The sequence below is a fragment of the Chrysemys picta genome, chromosome 21 (genome assembly GCF_011386835.1).
Source record: "Chrysemys picta bellii isolate R12L10 chromosome 21, ASM1138683v2, whole genome shotgun sequence".
NCBI classification, from domain to species: Eukaryota; Metazoa; Chordata; order Testudines; family Emydidae; genus Chrysemys; species Chrysemys picta.
In genome coordinates, this window is record NC_088811.1 from 5,535,963 (window position 1) to 5,556,049 (window position 20,087).

The 20,087-nt window shown below is 43.7% G+C and overlaps 1 protein-coding gene across 5 annotated transcripts in view; it reads left to right on the forward strand.

Annotated features, from left to right (window-relative positions):
* MORN1 (MORN repeat containing 1) overlaps window positions 1–20,087 on the forward strand; it is a 199,608-nt gene that overhangs the window by 131,000 nt on the left and 48,521 nt on the right. For 2 of the 5 annotated variants that reach the window (XM_042854073.2, XM_065575225.1), the window contains exon 14: window positions 8,180–8,450. The exons of 2 other annotated variants lie outside the window; for them this stretch is intronic. In XM_042854073.2, the coding sequence (XP_042710007.2) occupies window positions 8,180–8,283 (104 nt within the window). In that variant the 3' untranslated portion in view covers window positions 8,284–8,450. Of the gene's footprint in view, window positions 1–8,179; window positions 8,451–20,087 lie in introns of those variants that run through there. One more of the 5 variants, XR_006175372.2, reaches the window with a different exon arrangement.

A 20,087-nucleotide genomic window follows, 5' to 3' on the forward strand; every position in this document is an offset into this window, starting at 1 on the left:
GGAGGCTCCACGCGCTGCTCTTGTCCATAGGCACCCCAGCTCCCATTAGCCAGGCTGGGTTTCCACAATAGGAAAGAGTTTCTTTCCTCATGAACATTTTTCCAATCAAAAGAAAAAAGACCCAGAAAGTCACAGGGGCATTTCCTGTGTCCAGCGCAAGTACAAGCTGATCCACAGCCTCCTCTTTAAAATCATCCACCGTTGTGGTCACCCAGGCTCCCCTCATCCTGGGTCCCCTGCTTGGTGCTTAGGTGATACAGTAGGCATCGTATAAAGAGGCAGGTGAGCTGGCCCTGCCATGCAAGGCCCTTTTCTCACACTCTTCTCCCATTCCGGAAGAAGCCGAGGCGACAACGTATTTTTCTTACCCTGGTTATAACAGAGCTTGGCCTCACCCACAGCGACAGGCCACACCACATCATACCCACATCAACCACAACCACAACCAAGCCATGCTCAAGCCTGGACAATGATCCTGGCAGGTAGCCTAGCCTCACCCTTCCCTCTGTGCTTCTCCTCTCCCACTCCAGTCTAGAGCAGTCCACTTTCCAGGCATTGATGGTGAAGCCTCTAAGCCATGGTTACTGCTGTCCTTCCACACAGGGAGGTTTCCTAGTTCTGGGAGACAGAGCAAGTCCCTTTGGGCTGCATCCCTTTCACGTCTTCCCCTTCCCCTTCCTTTCTTCCCAGAACACCCAAGCAAGGGGAGTGTGAGTCTGACAGGCAGCAAAGAACAAACACCGGATTGATGGAGCCTTGTCTTCTTTCAGGGTTCTTCCAGACCAAACCTCAGCCCCAAGGGGTCTCGGCAGTCAGCATTGGCAGCTCCTCCTGCTTTGCAGGGCTGCCCGGGCCTGTCCCTTCGTGCTGTGTGTGACTGCCACAAAGGGGTAACCCTCATTAACCAGATGTGTAAATAACTTAGACATTTATCTTCACCAAATCCAACATTGCTCCCTTGTAGGAATGTCTTTATTTTAACCCTGTCTGTGCTAATCCATCTGCCTCGGATTTGCCTAGAATTACCCAAAGCAAGAGGCAGGAGAGCCCTTTGAATTTGAGGAGGGTGGGAGGGGGTGTTCTTGCTCTGGCTAGAAAAGCATTTCTCACTCCCTCCTCTATGACTTTAATTCCACCTCCCTCACACATTTACCTAAGAGCACAAATGAGAAAGGACATGAAGGACTTATGGGGTTAAACTGCAAAAGCTCTAATGACTGCCCGGAGGGGAAAGGAGTGTGAGTGTGTGAGAGAGCAATTCAGCATTTGGCTGCATCCCAACACAGAGAGGGTGCAGGGCTCTCTGTGTGCTTCCTGCTGAGGGTGGGGTCACCTCCCATGCCTTCTTCCCCTCCTCCCCCAAACTGCTTTCAGCGCCACATTGTTAACATCTGGAGCTAAAAAAAAATCAACATTGTTTCCTTAGCTGAAGCAGAACATTTTCATGACTGGGGAATTCCTGCAGTTTGAAACCAGCCAAAAAAAGAGTCAAAGGGGTTTTAGCTTCACTTCCCCCACCCACCTCTTCTTTCAAAAGCAGGACAAAGTTTCTTTGGAAATTTGGGTTACACCCACCCTCGCCCCAGAGAAAAATTCTTATCCAGAGAGATGGGCCCAGGGTGCCAAGCTCAGATCTGAATGTCCCCAGAGGTCAGGGATATGCTGGGATGCGGGGTTTTGGTTTGAGATTCATGGGCTCCTGACAGGCAGTCCTGGGAATATAGTAATGATATTTAGCAAGGCTGTCACAGTTTTAATCTGAAGCATTTTGTGAACTCTGTTTAAGGCTCACAAACCCCCTTGAGAAGTATGCAAGAGCTGCAGAGGGATCAGCCACCAATGGGAGGAGAGGCAGCAGCTTTTGAATTGCACACAACAGTTTAGCAGAGGAAGTGAAGAGTCCCATATCCCACTGAGTGTACAAGGTATTCCTTGGTGGCCTCCCATCCAAGAACTGACCCACATCAACCCTGTACAGTACAAGGTGGCCTGGTTAATGGTAATGTAATTAACATAAGCTATTTTGCAAAGAAAAGCTTGTTGAATGCACATACTTACAGATTTAACTAAAATCTAATAATATCTGGGCTTATTCTGAACTGTTGCCTTTACAAAAAGGAACATACACACTGGCTTGCCTGGTCTAATACTGTGGGGCTTGGGGATCAGGTTGGACCTGTACAACTACCCAGGTACTTCCTACCAAACAGGGTGGTGCTGAAGTTCAGTGGACTGGCAATAATGGATGACTGCTCTTTAATTAAGACAGGAATGTCTGGATCAGACCCAAGGACCATCTGATCTAACGACTTATTTTTGACTAGTACCTGATGCTTCAGAGGAAGGTGTCAGAACCTCACAATAGGCAGATGTGGGATGATCAGTTAGAAGTAGAATGGCTGGCAGTAATGGAATAGTAGGAAAGAATAGCCTACCACAATTGCACTGCCAGCTGCGTTTTGAAAAGAAACTTTGCCTACAAATATTACCTTATAGAAGCCTTAAAAATAGCGAGAGATGATAACTGTGTGGTATTGTTCAGAATAGTAACTTGTAGCAAACTTTGTGGCATGTATAAATGATTGGCAGCCCTCAGCTCCAAAGCAGAAGCTGCTCTAGCAACTCTCAGTGACATAGGCCTTGGCTACACTTGGGGATTCACAGCGCTCTCCGAGGGGAATAGCTTGCAGCGCTGCGAGCGAGCGTGCAGCGCTGCAGGCGCTGATTACACTGGCGCTTTATAGCGCTGCACTTGCTGCGCTCGGGGCGGTGCGTTTTCACACCCCTGAGCGCAGCAAGTTGCAGCGCTGTACAGCACCAGTGTAGCCAAGGCCATAGCTTTGTGGTGTAATCAACAGTTGTGTTCTCTTTGCCACACATGGAGGCCTTTGTTGCCAGGATGTGATATTGTTGCAACGTTGTTCCCTGATTGGAAGGCTGGAATAACAGATGAAGCTGGTGGAAAATAGATTAGGAAGAACACTGAGTGTGTCTGGAAATATCATTTTGAGACTCTCAACTGTTCCTTTGATATGACTTGGGTGAGAGAGAGCATGTCCAGTGTTGAGATAGGTGAAGAATGGGTGTCATTGGTATAGAAAATTTGGCCATATTTGAAGTGCACACTTGAGCTGTCTTAAATGGAGGAGAAACCCCGTCAATTGCCCATCTGTTTCCAAACTCCGTTAACAAACATCCCTTTTCTCCTTTGCCCTAATTCCCCTCTCCCACTCCAGCTATGAGTTTGCTCTTTAATTAGGCTATTTAGGGACCTGATGCTGCGAGGTGCTGATGCTCCACTCCCATCACCCTCTTCCCAGGAATGGGGGATGAGAGGCACCTGTCTCCTTGCTTGTTTCATAAAAATCCATCAAAACAGACATAAGAATGAACTACAAAGGCAACTTCCCTTTCTGCTGTTTTCCAGCTGCTTCCTGGCTCAGACGGGGCTCAGTTGTCTTCTTCAGCACTTACCATCTCCAAGGTCACCCCCCCCCCCACTAGAGATGGACAGTCCCTCTGCCCCATTACCCAACAGAGTGGAGGGTGGTGACGTGTTAGAATATCCCCATCACAGTCTCTTGAGCCTTTGCACTGAGGAACCATCTGACAGTAGTTCTGCTTTTTGATTGGCTGACAGCCTCCTGTGGTAGTGTAAATATTTGCCCATGTATTGGTTGTTCTGTGGAAGGTGTTAGGGCACACAACCAGTCCTTTATAGGGTCTCTTTCCTCATCTGAGCTTTTTCTCCAAGTCATTACTTGGTTTCTGTCTAATTTTATCACTAGCCCTTTGGAAAATCCATTACATTATTCCTCTTTTTAAATGTAGTACATATGATGGCAGTGACCTGCAGGAAGCCAGGTGTACTCAGTGAGATCCTAAACCGAGGCACATGCAGGTATTTGTTGTATCTCAATAGGAAACCACTGCTATCCCACCCCAAGCAAGAATAATACTTAGTTCTGAAGTGGCACTTTTTGTCTTCAGTGTGCTTTGCACACATTAAGCAATTAGTCCTCACCATACTCCAGTGAAGTTGCGTTATTATTTGACTATTGCAGATGGGGAAGCAGAAAGGATAAGTGACATGTCCAAGGCCACAGAGGAAGTCAGTAGCAGGGCTGGAATTAGAGTGTGTGGAGAAAGGAAGTATTATTATCCTCATTTTACAGATGTGGAACTGAGGCACAGAGAGTTAAGTGACTTGCCCAAGGTCTGTGGCAGAACTAGGAATGGAAATCAGATCTCCTGAGTTCTAGTTCAGCGTCTGTTCCATAAGACCATCCCTCTATTTTTTGCTACCTACGGGTAACATTAGCACTTTTGTACTATCCATTGGTAGTACTAGTACATGTGGCAGTCTTCCCAGGTAGCACTCCTCTGGTACTATCCTTGGGTACCACTCGTATTTTCACACCCTCTGTACATGTAGCAAGTAACTTAATAAATACCTGTGCCTTTCTGAAAGGAATTTTGAATCCTCTTGATTCAATGAGCCCTTTGTTGGGAGCTAAAGTGAAATTATCTTAACACTTCTTGCCAAATGTTTTTAAGACTCAATCCCTCCTGGACCGTCCTCAATTGTGAAAAGCTGTGTTCAGTTTCTTGGCCTGGTTTTTCACTCACTCAGTTAATCTTTCTTTGACTTCTGATAAACTGCCAGGGAGCTTAAAATCTGCCTTGATAACTCCCATGTAAAAGAGACTGAATTTACCACAGGTCATCGTTGCAAATTATTTCTCAATTTCCATTCTTCTTTACTTTGCTATCAGAGCTCCCTAAAAAAGAAGAAGCTGGTGGGCATTATTCTCAGAACCAAAACTATCATCAGCTTTATAATGAATTCAGCCCTTCTTTTTTGGAGCACAGACATTGCTCTCCTCAGTGTTTCTAATGATCTCGCCCACACTCAGTGGGATTCTCATCTCTGTGCTTTCGCAGCTATTGGCTGCTTTTGATAGCTTAGCTCATCAAATGTTACTAGACAGACTACATGCTTTATGTAGGTCATTGTGCAATTGCTTTGAATGAGTTTGCTTCATATCTTAGTCAGCAAACTCAATTCATATGTTTAGACTGAGATTCTTTAGCACATGTTCACCTTCTTACGGTAGGGTGACCAGATGTCCCAATTTTATAGGGACAGTCCCAATTTTGGGGTCTTTTTCTTCTATAGGCCCTATTACTCCCCACCCCCTGTCCCGATTTTTCACGATTGCTGTCTGGTCACCCTATCTTACAGGAAGGATCTGCAGTAGTCCGTATAGAACCTAAGCGTTTGATATTTACTGTCTGTAGTCACAGTACCATTAGCTGACATTATGGGCAGACATCGTTTCACCCAGGTAAGCGACACACCAGTCCAGTTTTCTGCTGCTGCAAATCCACTCAGATGCTCCCTTAAATCTCTCTGTGTTTAGATTTGTAGATTTTAAGGCCAGAAGGCACCTATATGATCATCTAATCTGATGTGCTGCACAACAGGCCAGGTGCTTGCTTAAAGGATAACCTTTAACCTTTATCATTTATTTTACCTCAATAGAGGGTGCTAGTGCACTAAAGCACATGTATTCACCAAGGTTATGTGCACACAATTGGCAGTTGGGCTCTGCCATCAAGTCCCATGGGGTTAGGGTTTGGAGCCTCATTGTGTTTCTCTACACTGTAATAAAAGACCCTTGGCACAGATGCACCTGGCCCAGGTCAGCTGATTCAGGCTCACAGGGCTAAAAAGTGCAGTGTAGCCATTCGGGCTCAGGCTCTGAAACCCCATGATGGCGGTGGGTCTCACAGCCAGGGCTCCAGCCCAAGCCTGAATGCATACACTACAATTTTTAGCCCTGCGAGCCCAAGTCAATTGACCTGGGCTCTGAGACTTGGTGCCTCGGATTTTTATTGCAGTGTCGACGTATCCATTATGAGCTGAAGGGAGGCAGGCCAAGAACCGAGGCTCATTAGGGACCAATCTGCCTTCCCTCCCACAAGCAATTGTTACTCATGCAAGGAGACGCACTGATTTCAGCGGGAGTCTGGACATGCAGGTCTGGGTTTACCAGCTGCCAAGGGGAGCCTATAGAAATCATTACAAAAGGTAGAAGTACTGATAGGGGCGATACCCTCCTGTGGTTAGAAGCTGCAGCTGCAGATAATACTGCAATTGTAAATAAATCAAAAGTCTTTCCTGACCTGTGGCTTGGGCAGTATAAACAGCCTGCCATCACAGGAGAAATGGGACTGCTCGAGTCAAATCAGTTCTCATTTACTCACTTCATAGGATTATTGTCTTCAGGATGATTTAAGGAGCTGTGCGGTCACTAATCAAATGCTCAATCCATTTTCATTTGGAGAATATAGTCAAGGAAATATGCACAGACAGAACCAGCAGGTTAAACATCCCTCAGAGCTCCACTGGCATCACTGCCCACTCTGAGAACAAGAGCTGAAAAGCAAACCCCCTGCACAGGAATTGTTGGAGAGAGTTGGTCATTATTAATAATTATTTGTACTGTATCACAGTAGCACCTAAACAACTCTAAATGAGATCAGGGCCCCATTTCCTAGGCGTGAACAGACACATAATAAGAGGTAGTCCACGTCCCAAAGAGCTTACAGACTAAAGAGACAAGGCAGAAAAGATCTCCTGTGAGCCTTTTTCTCACTATTTCAGGATGAAAACCTCACATCCACCTCTTCAGCTGCCATGGATATTAATGTTTTTCTTGTGTGTGGATGCATTAAAAAAAAACTAACAATCTGCAGTAGCACTGACTCTTGCCATAATTCCGTCTCACACAGCCTAACCCCAGCTCCTTCCAGCATTTCCTGTGCACTTGGAGAGGCTGAGAAAGTATCTGCCACACACTCAGCCTGGGGTTTGCTTCCTCCTGCTTGTCCTGATGTTGTACGAGCTCAAACATGGAAAAACGCTTCTGCTGCCATTGCTTGCTCTGTAGCCGACATCTTTAACCTTTCATTCTCAGGAGGGAGGACAAGTTCCATCATGTTTAAAACATCCTCGGATTGTTCCCATGCACAACTCTGACAATACTTGCTCTGGTTTTCATTAGCAGCCCATTTACTTACTAACCATTGTTTCTAAGGTTTTTAAATGTCCTGGATTGTTGTTTATTTTTAAAGGTCTCTCTGCAACATTTATTCAGTCCATTGCTGTTCTTTACCACAAAAGAGGAACAGGCGATCTCACTGGGAGTTTGATTTAATGCAAATTCTAGAGTCTTTTTTTGCAAATTGTGGGTTTCACTAAACCTTTTTTGCCTTCGATGGAACATTCCCCCTGCTCACCACTTCATTTAAACCATCGTATTCCCAGGAACATTTAAAATTAAAAAGTTTCTTGCTAACTAAATGGGAGCCTGCACTCTGCAAAGAAGAAAGATTTTAGTTTGAAATGACTTTTGCCCTCCTTCTAGGCTGTATGAGGGAATAAAAGAAAACTTGATATTGTTCCCAGAATTCTTTCTGCCAGAGCCAAATGGTGATCAAACTTCAACGGTTCCAAGTTTGGTTGTTAATCTAGAACTCATGGTTTCCAAGCAGTGTTTAGATCTGGTAAAATAATTTCTCCCTTTCATACCTTCTTTCAAACTCCAAAATAAGGGCCTTCATTTTTGGAAGTGACTAGTGATTTCGGGTGCCTTCATTTTTGGGTCCCAACTTGAGACACTTTAAGGTGCGTGATATTTCAGCAGGTGAATGCTGTCTTTAATTGGGCACTGAAAATCACTAGTAGTTTTTGAAAATATAGGCTAAACTCTTCTTCATTGTTCTCTTCTACAGCTCCCAGAGTGACTCCCTTAAGAAAATGGCTGCCCAAGTTCTGTTAGTCTGGGGAATTGGGAATTTCTCAGGTCTGATGCCCACCCATGCTCAGTATCAATGGCTTTTATTGTGGAACAGTTGCAGCCACAGGATCTAGGAAATCATGGCAACAATGCAACGGCAATTCAGGGCTCCAGGTCAGGAGGACGCCTTCCACTCAGCTTTGAATTACAAGAAGTCACAACTTGCTCACATCATTCCCCATATCATGGAGGTTTAGATAAAATAATCTACCTGAATCTTCCTTCAAAACTCAAACTAAAGCGTAACTGAACCTGTTTTGAGCTTTGTAAAAGTTTGGATGTTTGACTGGTTTTCATTTTCATGCACCTCCTAGGACAAGAAGCAGAAGTGCTTAAATACCACAAGAAAACTGCTCCAGTGAGATTTCCAACCCAAACTGCAGATCCAAGAGATTCAAGGAAGTACCTGAACGTGTAGATGCTTTTCCAATCCAGACCTCTGAACTGTTTGAAATTTGCATATCCACTAGCCTAAGTCCATGGACCACTGACATGTTGCACTTCACCATTCTCTTCTGCCATCTTGTGACCTACTCCCAAACAAAGCGGATGTTTGGTTCTTTATAAATCTCCCTGTTTTTAAAATGCTGGTGGTATTGAATGAAGCGGCATGTCCAATTCCTGGATCTAGTATGTTTGGTAATAACTAATGAACAGAGGATATTAAAGTTCAAACTCTTTGGAGCTGGGGTACATGAAAATCTAACCTGGGATGTTGCACAAGACCTTACAAAGCCCAGAGAGAAATAGAAGGGGCAACTAAAACATGCCCTATCTTGCATTCACTTTGCTTTGCTAATCTTAGAATATTACTCACTAGCATGATGTCCACAGCAACAGCAACTGTTCCTGATGTGGGAATTAGCATAAAAATTGGTCTGTCATCCTTTAGATATGGTACATGAACTTTCCTTAATTCTCTAATGGGCTGATGGTGGGCTAATGCTGACACCAGTCTGCAGTGTTTAGCAAGCGACATAAAGTAGCATCCCCAAACTGCATGATGTGCTAGCACTCCAATTACAGTCCGAAAGCTTTTTCCCTTCTCTCCTATCTGACTGGAAGATCTCTGCCTGTGCCATGTTCAATTTCAGGTGAGCATTTCAACTTTATCTCAGCTCCATTTGGTCTGCTTTGCGAGATAATGTTTGTGCAGCACTTGGGAATATAAAATGCCCTAGAAGCTCTCGGTGCTATCATTACTGTTGTCGTCGTTGTTATTGTGAGCAGGGTGTACCTAAGGTTCTTCCACTCTGCACCGTGGCTTGTGATACTGCTGGTGGCAAGGCTCGGTTGAATGTTCAGTGCCAGCATCACACTGCAGAATGCCTCATCCATTTGGGCTTTGTTTGATGGAGTGCAAAGGAAAGAATAGATTAAAAGACTGTAACTCTGGTGCCTTTGAAAAGAACTGTGCTATGCCTTTGGGGCCAGATCCAAAGCCCAGGGAAGTCAATGGGAGTCTTTGCATTCACTTCAGTGGCCTTCGGGGCAGGGATGCGGAAAGGAAGTACTAGGAATGTCCAGCATTTTGTGACCGAGTCACAGAAACTCACTGTTTTGTTTGGGGTCAGTCGTGCTATTTTTTTTTAAGTAATCGTGTTTAATGGTGGAGAAGATGCCATTTCTGACCTGGATGTAATGGACAACATCTCATGGAAATACCAGGATTTGCAGATAAATGTTGGGGATCAAAAGTATGGATGCTTTTGCATGACTCTTGGGTACATGGGGGGAGAGAAAGGGGAAAGGCAGACAGACCTACACAATGTGTACTGAGACTGTGCTTAGGAGTGGGAGATAGCCAAGCAGTTATATAAAATAAGAACTGACCTGCACCTTTGGCCAAACCCTGATATGAATCAAAGCCAAATCTTTTTTGAAAGGAGATGGTCAACCTGTGCCTAAGATATTTTTTACCTGCTGTTGTACCAAGTAACACCCAAGAGGCTAAAACTGAGAGCTTAGTGGGAAAAGTCCATTGGTGCTATGGTGATGGGCTCTACAGAAAGATCTCAGATAGACAGAAAAAGTTCTTTGTCTTTTTTTTCAGTGTTTACTCTGTACATCTAATGGAACTTCAGGTATAATTGACTTCATCGTTGCCCCTATATAGTTCATCAGTTTCCCCTCTTGTTCATGTGGGTCTTTCATAAAGCAACAGGGGTGATAAAATCATATTTTAAATAGGAAAATGTGTATGTAAAATAACATACGTTCTCAGCAGGTTTCAGCAGCTTGTTTCAAACCAGGACATAGTTTTACCTCTTATTTTGACACTCACTAAATGTCAAGCTGATAGTCATTCCTTTAAGGTTTAAAATGTTTCAGTTAACATTCTGTGTGATGTTTGTACTTCTTGGAACTGTCTGGGACTAGAAGCAGAAATACTACAACATCATGGAAGAGGATAATTCCTCTGCATTTATAGCTCAAGAAGTACATAAAATCTCACTTGAGAAGCTGAAAGTCACAAGATGTCCAGAAGAAAGATGTTCAAAGATGGTTTGAGAAACATCCAGGTCTCTGGGTATTTATCGGCAACTGCACCTCTGAACCATTTGAAGTTTAATCAGTCTAATTATACTGCATGTTCATGGTTTCCAAAAATAACTGCCACCACCGACAAATCTCTTTCAATCAAACCATTTCACCCACCAGGTATGTCGGTTTTGCTTCCTAAATAGGAACAGATGCCATCAAGCATCCCGTATTCACAAATGGTGAAATTCACCCCAGTACAGAAGGGACTTGAAAGTGGTGCATAGGTCTTTCATGCAAGGGTGAATTTCAATCACTGTGCTTAGCTTTAGAACTAGTAATCTAGGACCCAGTTTAGCAGCAAATATATGAATGATGCTCTGAGATACTGCTAGGGAAAAAATGCAACTGTATTTCCATTTCTTCTGTATTTACCAATTAAAAATAGTTACACCAGATAGGCTCCTCACGATAAAAAACATCTGGTTGGCAGAAGTGCCCTGTCAGCAGACAGCAGCAATTACACTGAGGCTGAACAACAGCTTAATTACTTACAAGGCAGCTCCACTGACAAAGGAAGCCACTGCAAGCTAAACAAATCCCCCAACCAAAATCATCCCTGAAATTAGAACTATTTAAAAGAAAATCTCAGACCACAAGAAATCAAGCGAAATAGAGGCGAGCCCCACACGTAGCTGCAGAGTGGGCTGTGAGTGGAAATGTTCATTTATATTTGCGTTGGGGCTTTTCAGTTTTGTATTCCCATCCCGCTGTAAATGGCATGTTTTGGCTGTGGTTGAGGAGGCAGCAAATCCCTGCTACTTGGAGGAGCTTTAAAGCGGGTCTTTGACAGGAAAGCGATGAGAAGGAAGAGACTATTTATACAAAATCCTGTGTATTTGACCCAGCAGTCTCTCAATTTCCCCTTTTTACTTGCTTCCAATAGCTTACATTTGGGGATGAGCTGTTGATCTCTGTTTCTCTTCATCAGACTCTACATCCACTCTGTTATCTGTCTACCATAGGTATTTATACAGTCCCTAGCACTGCGATATCTGAGCCCTCACAATCTCTCTCTCTCTCTCTTAAAAAAAAAAATTAGGGCTGTCAAGCGATTAAAATAATTAATCATGACTAATCGGACTGTTAAACAATGATAGAATACCATTTATTTAAATATTTTTAGATGTTTTCTACATTTTCAAATATATTGATTTCAGTTACAACACCGAATACAAAGTGTAGAGTGCTCACTTTATATTTATTTTTTATTACAAATATTTGCACTGTAAAAAACAAAAGAAATTGTATTTTTCAATTCACCCAGTACAAGTACTGTAGTACAATCTTTTTATCATGAAAGTCGAACTTACAAATGTAGACTTATGTACAAAAAATAACTTCATTAAAAAAAAAACAATGTAAAACTTTAAGGCCAGAAGTCCACTCAGTTCTACTTCTTGTTCAGCCAATCGCTCAGACAAACAATTTTTGTACATTTGCAAGAGATAATGCTGCCCACTTCTTGTTTACAAAGTCACCTGAAAGTGAGAACAGGCGTTTGCATGGCACTGTTGTAGCCGGCGTCCTGAGATATTTACATGCTACCGTAATACAAAGAATAATAATATAATCTTATTCTTGAAAGTGATGAGGGAAATGAATGACAAACCAATGTAAGGTAGCTGGGTAGATGCATATTTGAGATATCTCTGCTGATATGCCCCAGCTTCAGTGTCTGTAATGAAATCACAATTAAGAATGGGAGATTGGAGCATTTTGAAGCCATGAACTAAAATAAAAGAACCAGTGCACCATTTTGTCAACCTGGGGAGAAAGCTGTTTAGAAAAGCTGTGCATTCTGTAGCTAGGAAAAATATGACAAGAGATCTGTGTCAGGCAACCAGGAAAAAAAAGAGCATTGCACAATCTAATCTTGGTAATTCTGGGAATACAGCCTCTGGCCCAAGACTCCCTTACATTTGTGAGCACTCGGGATATAGATCCAATACAAACGCAAGAGCATGATTTACTTCTGTGTAATATAAACACCATCGAATAACATTTCGACAACACTGTGCTGACATCACTTTGGAGATCTGATTGGGGTCCCTCAAAGGCAATTAAAAATAAGCCCCATCTCCCCTTCCAAGTTTTATATCACCACAATTCTTTGAGGAGCATGTCAAGGAACATAAACAAAAAATAACATCCTGGCCGTGCAGTAGGACATAGAGGGGGAAATAACTGACATGTGGAAATGGTTCTAAGGAGTCTCCTGGAGTGAAACACCTTCAAGCCCAACCCAAGACTGAAAATGTAAAGGACACGGTTTAAATGATCCCTGTTTGTCCCCCGTGCTTCAAAGTACGAGGGGGGGTATGCAGAGCTTTAGTCTAAAGTACAGAGAAATGAATGGATGGGAAATATGGGATGGTCCTGTGGCCAAAGCAGAGAAATGGGTGTTAGGAGACACGGGTTCTATTCCTGGCTCTACTGCTGACTCACTCCGTGACCCTGGGCGAGTCATTTCACTTTCTGTGCATCAGTTTCCCCTCTGTAAAATGGAGATAATGATCCTGGTCCAGCTACTGTTGAAGTCAACAAGAGTTTGTCCACTGATTTCAGCAACAACTGGGCCCGGTTCAAGAACTCTCACCTAAATGACTTAACAAACTGGTGACTTAACAAACAAGTGCTTTGATAGTCTTGTTGCTGCAAAGTGTTGTCTAAGGTTCTGAACATCCCTGACTCCCACTCACTTCAGCCAGCCAGCACACATGATCTAAATGCTATTAGCAGAAGCAGGCACCGAGAGGGCCTAGCTCAGCTGGAGTGTCAGTTGCAACATCGCAGAGTTGGTGGGAATGGGCCTTTAAAAGGTGGCCAGGTGTTTGCTTCCTCTCTTTTGCCCCCTCCTGTTCTCATTGTGTCTGTCACAGAGGAAACCTCCCAGGGGAGAAGAGGAGATGAGATTTCAGTGTGTGAGATACAAAACCCTCCCCCAAAAATGTGTGACCAATCGCAATGATGAGGTAATGTTGATAGTTTATCCTGCACGCTAGTGAAATTATATCCATGCCCGGAAAAGGCAGAGGCATGAATATCACACCCGCTGTCCACAGCCACGTTCTCAACCATTCAAGCTTATGCTTTTCCTGTGTGCCCCCTAAGTTCTGCAACCATAATGAACAAGCCTGGGTTTTCTCTTGCTAACACTTGTGCAAATCAGGAGTAATCCCATGGAAATCAATGGGAGAGGAGAGCGAAGTCCAATAAGTGGGAGTGTGGACCAAGGAGATATGACATCAAATGGTATTACTGCTGCTTAAAGTGACTACAGAAATGAAAATAGAAAGGGCTGCCCAGAGACTAGTCTGTGCTTTGGTATGTACTATAAACACCCTTGGTGAGCTCACAGACAGGGTCTGCCAGAGGAGACCACCACACCCACAAGTCAAAACAACAGTCAAGAAAAAACAGGCCCCAGAAAACTCTAGTCCATTTCTGTATCTTTTTCACTTGTCTTTGTTTAATTACTCAGTCCCAGGTGGTTAGGGAAAAGAGTTTTCTTCCTGCAGCCCCCGAGACCCTCCATACCTTCACCTGAAGGGATACACCATAAGTTGGCACAAGGGACAAAGGAAATGGAAGCGTCAATAATGGGCCCTTTCGTATCACTGGTGTTAGCCCAAAGGAATGGTCCTTCTGCCATAGGAGACAGGGAACCAGCTGAACAAAGGTGCAAGGGCTTTCCTCATCCCAAAGGACCCAGTGCCAAAGCAACCTGGAAAGGTAGCAGATGGAGGCACCACAGCAGTTAGCCAAGCAATGCTGTTAGAACACCTTTGAGAACGTGGGACATGAAAAGCAAGAACAGCTGCCTGTCTCTGTGGATTTGGCATAAGAGAGGCAATAATTCTCATTTGCTCAGCAGTGCAAGATAATCCAACGGGTAGAGTCTGATCTTGCCTTGCTGCAGGGCCACCAGGAGGCAGGAGTGAGGCTGAACTATGGAACAAGTCACTGAGTACGTCATTTGCTTGCTGAAGATTGTTTGAGGCTTTGCCAATGCAAAGACCCCCATGTCTCCATCCATACCCCACTTCTGTTTCACCCCGTGCTCTTGTGATTGAGGACACAGGCACATGGCAGTGCAGGGACAGGGGAGTTTGAGACTAAATATGCAGGACTAAGTCTAACATTACTTCCACCCGTGCCTAGCTTCTCCGCTTGCACTTTTGCTGGAGCACAGCAGCTACATGTGCTGTGCATTGCACAGGGACTTGTGGGATTGAGGCCATAGTAAGATACATTCCCTGGCCCATGCACAAAAGCTCGCACTCCACGAGAGCTGACACCATCACATACGCGTTGCTCCGCACAGCCTCCTTATCTCATGAACAGCACTAAAGACAACCCAGCAGCTGGCATGCCGCCTGGTTTCCGAATTCCAGTGTCTGAGCCATTAAGATTATGGATGGGGCGGTATTAGGTGGATGCAAAGCAAATGAATTGTAGTCGTTCTGAGAAGTGTGTCCAGCCAGGAGGAGATGGTGGGGTTGGTGGGGGGATGCAGAAAGGATGGGAGCCAACAGGAGACACTTAGCAATGTTTAAACAGAGTTTGTTTTTTCTTTCTAAACCAAAGAGCAAGCGCCCTTTGAGGCTCTCCCTCCGGTTGATCAGGGGAAAGAGCGCTCTGCCTTTGATGTCTCTTTGGAAAGCCCGGTTGCCAGTTGAGGAAATGGCAGCAGGAGGAAGTTTGAACTTGAGCCTGTACACACAAGTGAGGGTGAGAGAACAGCCAAATGTTGAATCCCAAGGGGTTTGCCAAAGCCAAGTCCTCGGCCAGCAATAGAATCTAAGCTGTAGGTTCTCAAATAAAGCAGGTAGAGGACTCTGTAAAAGGTTCATCATCAGAACTTCAGTGTCCCACTTGTTTAGATATAGATTGGAGGGGAAGGCAGCTATTGTCCACAGCTAGCAACGAGCACAGAACTCATGAATGGCTGAAAAATGCGGGACCACACGAGCAAGGCATGTGCATCCCTAATACCTAGAGATAAAGGTTTAGATCCAGCTCTGGCACGAGCAGCAGCAATCCCAATGAAGTCAATGGGAGTTCACCCCACTTACTCCAGGGCTGAATTTCACCCAGAGGGTATTATTCCAATCGAGGAACATAAGGATCGCCATACAGATCAGATCAGACCAGCATCTAGTCCACTCTCCTGTCTCCAACTGTGGCCAGCACCAGCTGCTTCCAAAGAAGGGACAAAAAGAACCCTGCAGTTGGAAAATAGAGGAATACCTTCTCCAAGGAATGTTCCTTCCTACTCCCATTACTTAGAGACTGGCTCAGGCGGGGAAGGAAGAGGGCTTATGCTTTTTATATTATATCTATTGAAGCCCTTACTAGTCTAACTCTGGCCATTGTATTTCTGTTGTTGCTCTCAGCATTCTCCTTCTTGGGTGTCACGTTTAGACCATGTTGGGTAATTCTAACTCTCTGTATTGAACAGTACTGGGTAAAATATGTAATTGAAACTTTTTTTCAAATAAAATATGGCCTTTGGAAGGAAACAAAAATGTAGATTATAGAGTTTAAGTCCAGAAGGGACCATTAGATCATCTAGTGTGACCTCCTGTATCCCAGTGGACATTACATTTCACCCACTTACTCCAGTACGGAGTCTAATAACTTCTGTTTGACTAAAGCATATCTTCCAAAAGGCACCCAGTCTTGATCTGAAGACATCCTGTGATAGAGAACCTTCCACTTCCCTTGGTAGTTTGTTCCAGGGATTAATCACCCTCACTGTTAAAAATTTGCACCTTATTTCTAACTTGAAGTTGTTTGGCTTCAGCTTCCAGCCATTGATTCTTGTTCTGCCCTTCTCTACTAGGTAAAAGAGCCCTTTAGTATGCAATATTTTCTCCCCACGAAGATACTATACATTGTAATCAAGTCACCTCTCCATCTTCTTTTAGATAAGCTGAACAGATTGAGGCATAGTAAGGCATTTTCCAGTTGTATCACCAAAGCCATCTACAGAGGTAAAATCATTTCACTCTTCCTACTCACTATTCTCCTGTTTATCCATCCCAGGATCACATTAGCTTTTTGCCACAGCATCACACTGGCAGTTGTTTGTCCACTGTGACGCCTAAATCCTTTTCAGAGTCACTGTTTTCCAGGATACCATCCCCCATCTGTAGGTATGGCCTGCATTCCTTGTTCCTAGATGTATAACTAAATGCTGTACTAAAATGCATTTTGTTTGACTGGGCCCAGTTTATCAAGCAATCCAGATCACTTGGTATGACAGCCCTGTCCTCATTTATTGAAACAAATAAAACATTTTCATTGTGTTTCAGGTTGGTTTGTGTTTTCCTGCTCTCTCTTCTCCTCCCCCATTACCATGGTAAAAGAGGGAGGGTGAAGAAACCAAAAACTGAACTGAAATGGAAATTTTCAATTTAATTAGTTTCATTGAAAAATTTTGAATTTTTTCAACCACCATTACTTATTATTGGGCTACATATTTTCCTGCTGTGTTTCCTCATGCATTTAGTAATATGGGTTCTTTAAGGGCCCATTTTTTATTGTGCTTGTGGGGCAGATCCTCTGCTGGATGGAATGTGAATAGTTCAACTTTGTCTCATAGATGCTATACTGCTAAGAGTTAACAGAGATTCTCTTTGTGGGAAGCGACAGAGGCCTAGATCTGCATTCTAGTGCTGCTGTTCTGAGAAGCTATGGTGTGCAGCATTGTGACAGTCAGACAGTTCCTACATGTTCAAGAATTTGTTACAGTACTGTAGCATGCAAAAAGAAGCCCAGTTCTCGGATAACAATGTAAAACACATCAGCTCTCTGTAATATGTACATGTATCTGTTTGCATTCCAAGTGTCACCGGGTGGGGCCATAAGGAAAACCAAGAGCAGCTGTGGTGGTGAAACAGAGTGAATAAAAGTTTGAATTATTGTTAACACATGTACCACTATAATAAAACCCCGATCTGATCAGTTACATGAACACAACATATTGCTGAATAACCCCCCCTGGATACATTTGTATTCCAAAACATGTCATAAGGAAAGATTAATGGTTTGGAAATGGATCTTTTCCTTGGGATGCAGATTTCATTTCCTTGCCTGATATTTTTGGAAACTTTTCAAAAAGCTGAGGGGGGGGGGAATAATATGAGGTATTAAACCTGTCCAATGTCTTGTTTAATTAGTACAGCCGTCAGGCATGAAGGGGACAAACTGGAAGCAAGGGATGATCACCTGCTCCCTGGAAGTATCTCTTTTCTCTGATCATTGGCCCCCAAAATACTGTTTTGGGGGTTGGGGGTGATTGAACCAGGGGAAGTTTGGACTTTAGCAAAAAGTTTTAGAAGTTGATTAAAGAAACCAATTTTCTCTCCAATGGAAAATGACTCAGAATGCAACAGAACAAGTTTTCTTAAATAAAGAGATTGGTTTCCATGCTACAGAGTTGAAAGAATCTCAGTTTCAGAGCCTCCCCCTCCACTGGAATCTTTAGAAAAAGACTTTGGTCTGGTCTTTCTCATCTTTTCAGAGATGGCCAAATCCCATCCTAATGTACATCCTGTGCAACCTGATTCAAGTCAATGGACGAGTTCTTCAACTGGTGTAACTTGCCTATATTTTGCAGGAGACAAGATGATCTTTTCTGGCCTTAAAATCTGTGAGTAAATTAAGCCAGTTCAAACTGTCTGTACTGGGCTAGCTTGATTATCACTTCAAAAAAAAATTTTCTCTTAATTAATTGGCCTCTCAGAGTTGGTAAGACAACTCCCACCTGTTTATGCTCTCTGTATGTGTGTATATATATCTCCTCAATATATGTTCCATTCTATATGCATCCGAAGAAGTGGGCTGTAGTCCACGAAAGCTTATGCTCTAATAAATGTGTTAGTCTCTAAGGTGCCACAAGTACTCCTGTTCTTCTTTTTGCGGATACAGACTAACACGGCTGCTACTCTGAAACCTTCCAAGTCAATGTGGCTGTAGCCATTTACATCAGCTGAAGATCTGTGGCAATCGGTTTGTCTGTAGTATATGTCACATCGGGATTTGGGCCTACATCTCTCTCTCAAATTCTTCTTCCACTTATGAATCAAGCAACCATCTTTCCATCAGCTTCACTCTCACTGATGCTTAGGAAACAGAATACAAGAAGAGCAGAATAAATTACCATTGTGGGCTAGTTCCACACCAGAAACTGAAGACAAAGGCATAAAATACAAACACAGTTATTATCTTACAATTAAGCCTGTTTCTGAGGGCCTTCATGCTGCTACTGTCCACTATAGTGAAGCCATGGAGTATGCAGAAAGTTTTTTCTTATTAGAGGTTTTACTACAGCATCTTAGCATAAATGAAGCAAGAGTATTGGGCCTAACTGCTACTACAATGTTGGTATTAGTGAGAAAGCAAGAAAGAAAGAAAGAGAAATATATTTAATTTTAGTTACTAAGCTCTTGCTCAGCCGATGGTCTTCTCTCATGTCAAGGTGCAGGGAATTCCCACCGGTAGAACACTCTTGTTAGCATCACTGGGTGCTACATACACAACCCTTCCATCAAATTAGGAAGAAGATGCATGCCCTGTGATCATGCTGTGGTCTTATCTTTACTGAAGATGGGTGAAATGGTTCCAATAAAATAAAAATTGGGCCAACCTTTCATTCAAAATGACTCTCAAGTGCAACTTTTTTGAGGTCATAACAACTTGAGAGCTCCTGCTTTTTTATATTTCCATGCCCCTTTCTGCTTCTGGGTTCTGCCACAGCCCATCAGTTGTGATGCCAAACTACTGCATTTAAGTCCATTCTGATGTGATAGAGGGCAGGAGGTGTTGGAAATTTCATGAGAAAGCTGGGCTCGATCTTGCCAACTCAGGAGATCAGGGCTCTCAGAGACATATGGGACCAGCTCACATTCCAGCATATCCAACTGCGAATAAGAGCAGGGGAGAGCTGTATGCCCCTATCTGGCAGTGACAACTAGTTGGGGGAGGGGTCTGCTCTGCATCCCTTGGTTCACTAAGGACTAGAAGCTTCCCATTGATGGAAGTGACCCACTAGAACCAGTTCCTTTCAGTCTGGCATGCTTGTCCCTAACCAGTTGGGCTGTGGCTCTCTTGTTCTCAGTATTTGCTTCCCACTTTTCTTCCCTATTCCCCATTTCCCTTTCATCTGATGGGGTGCTGTCCACATCCTCTGAGGCAGCTTGGCTGCAGACTTGGCCCTTCTTGATTTTGACTTTTACTGGTTTAGAGATGAACTCCCAGTCCTTACTTAGAATCGTTCAGGGTTAAAAAGAAGAGACAAGCCCAAATGTATGCACTCTTTGCCCTTAAGACTTGGCATGATGAAGAGTGGGATGAATTGCAAGAGAGAGGCACATGCAGCAGGATGGCTGTAAAATCCAATCACCAGTTTTGCAATGGCCTCCATACACCGTCCCTAACCCACCCACCCCCTTGTTACAAATTCTGCGCCTATGACAAGGAGGGCCAGACGAGCAGCATATGTGACCAGGAATCGCCACGTCCCGTCAATGATGCACTAACAATGGAATGAAAATCACTGTGCAGAGAGTACAACACCACTGTGGTATGTGCTTTAGGCACCCAGCATTGAACTCAGACAGAGAGATGTAGTCTAAACAGCTGACCCCTTCTAGAAACCAAGACAAGAGGAAA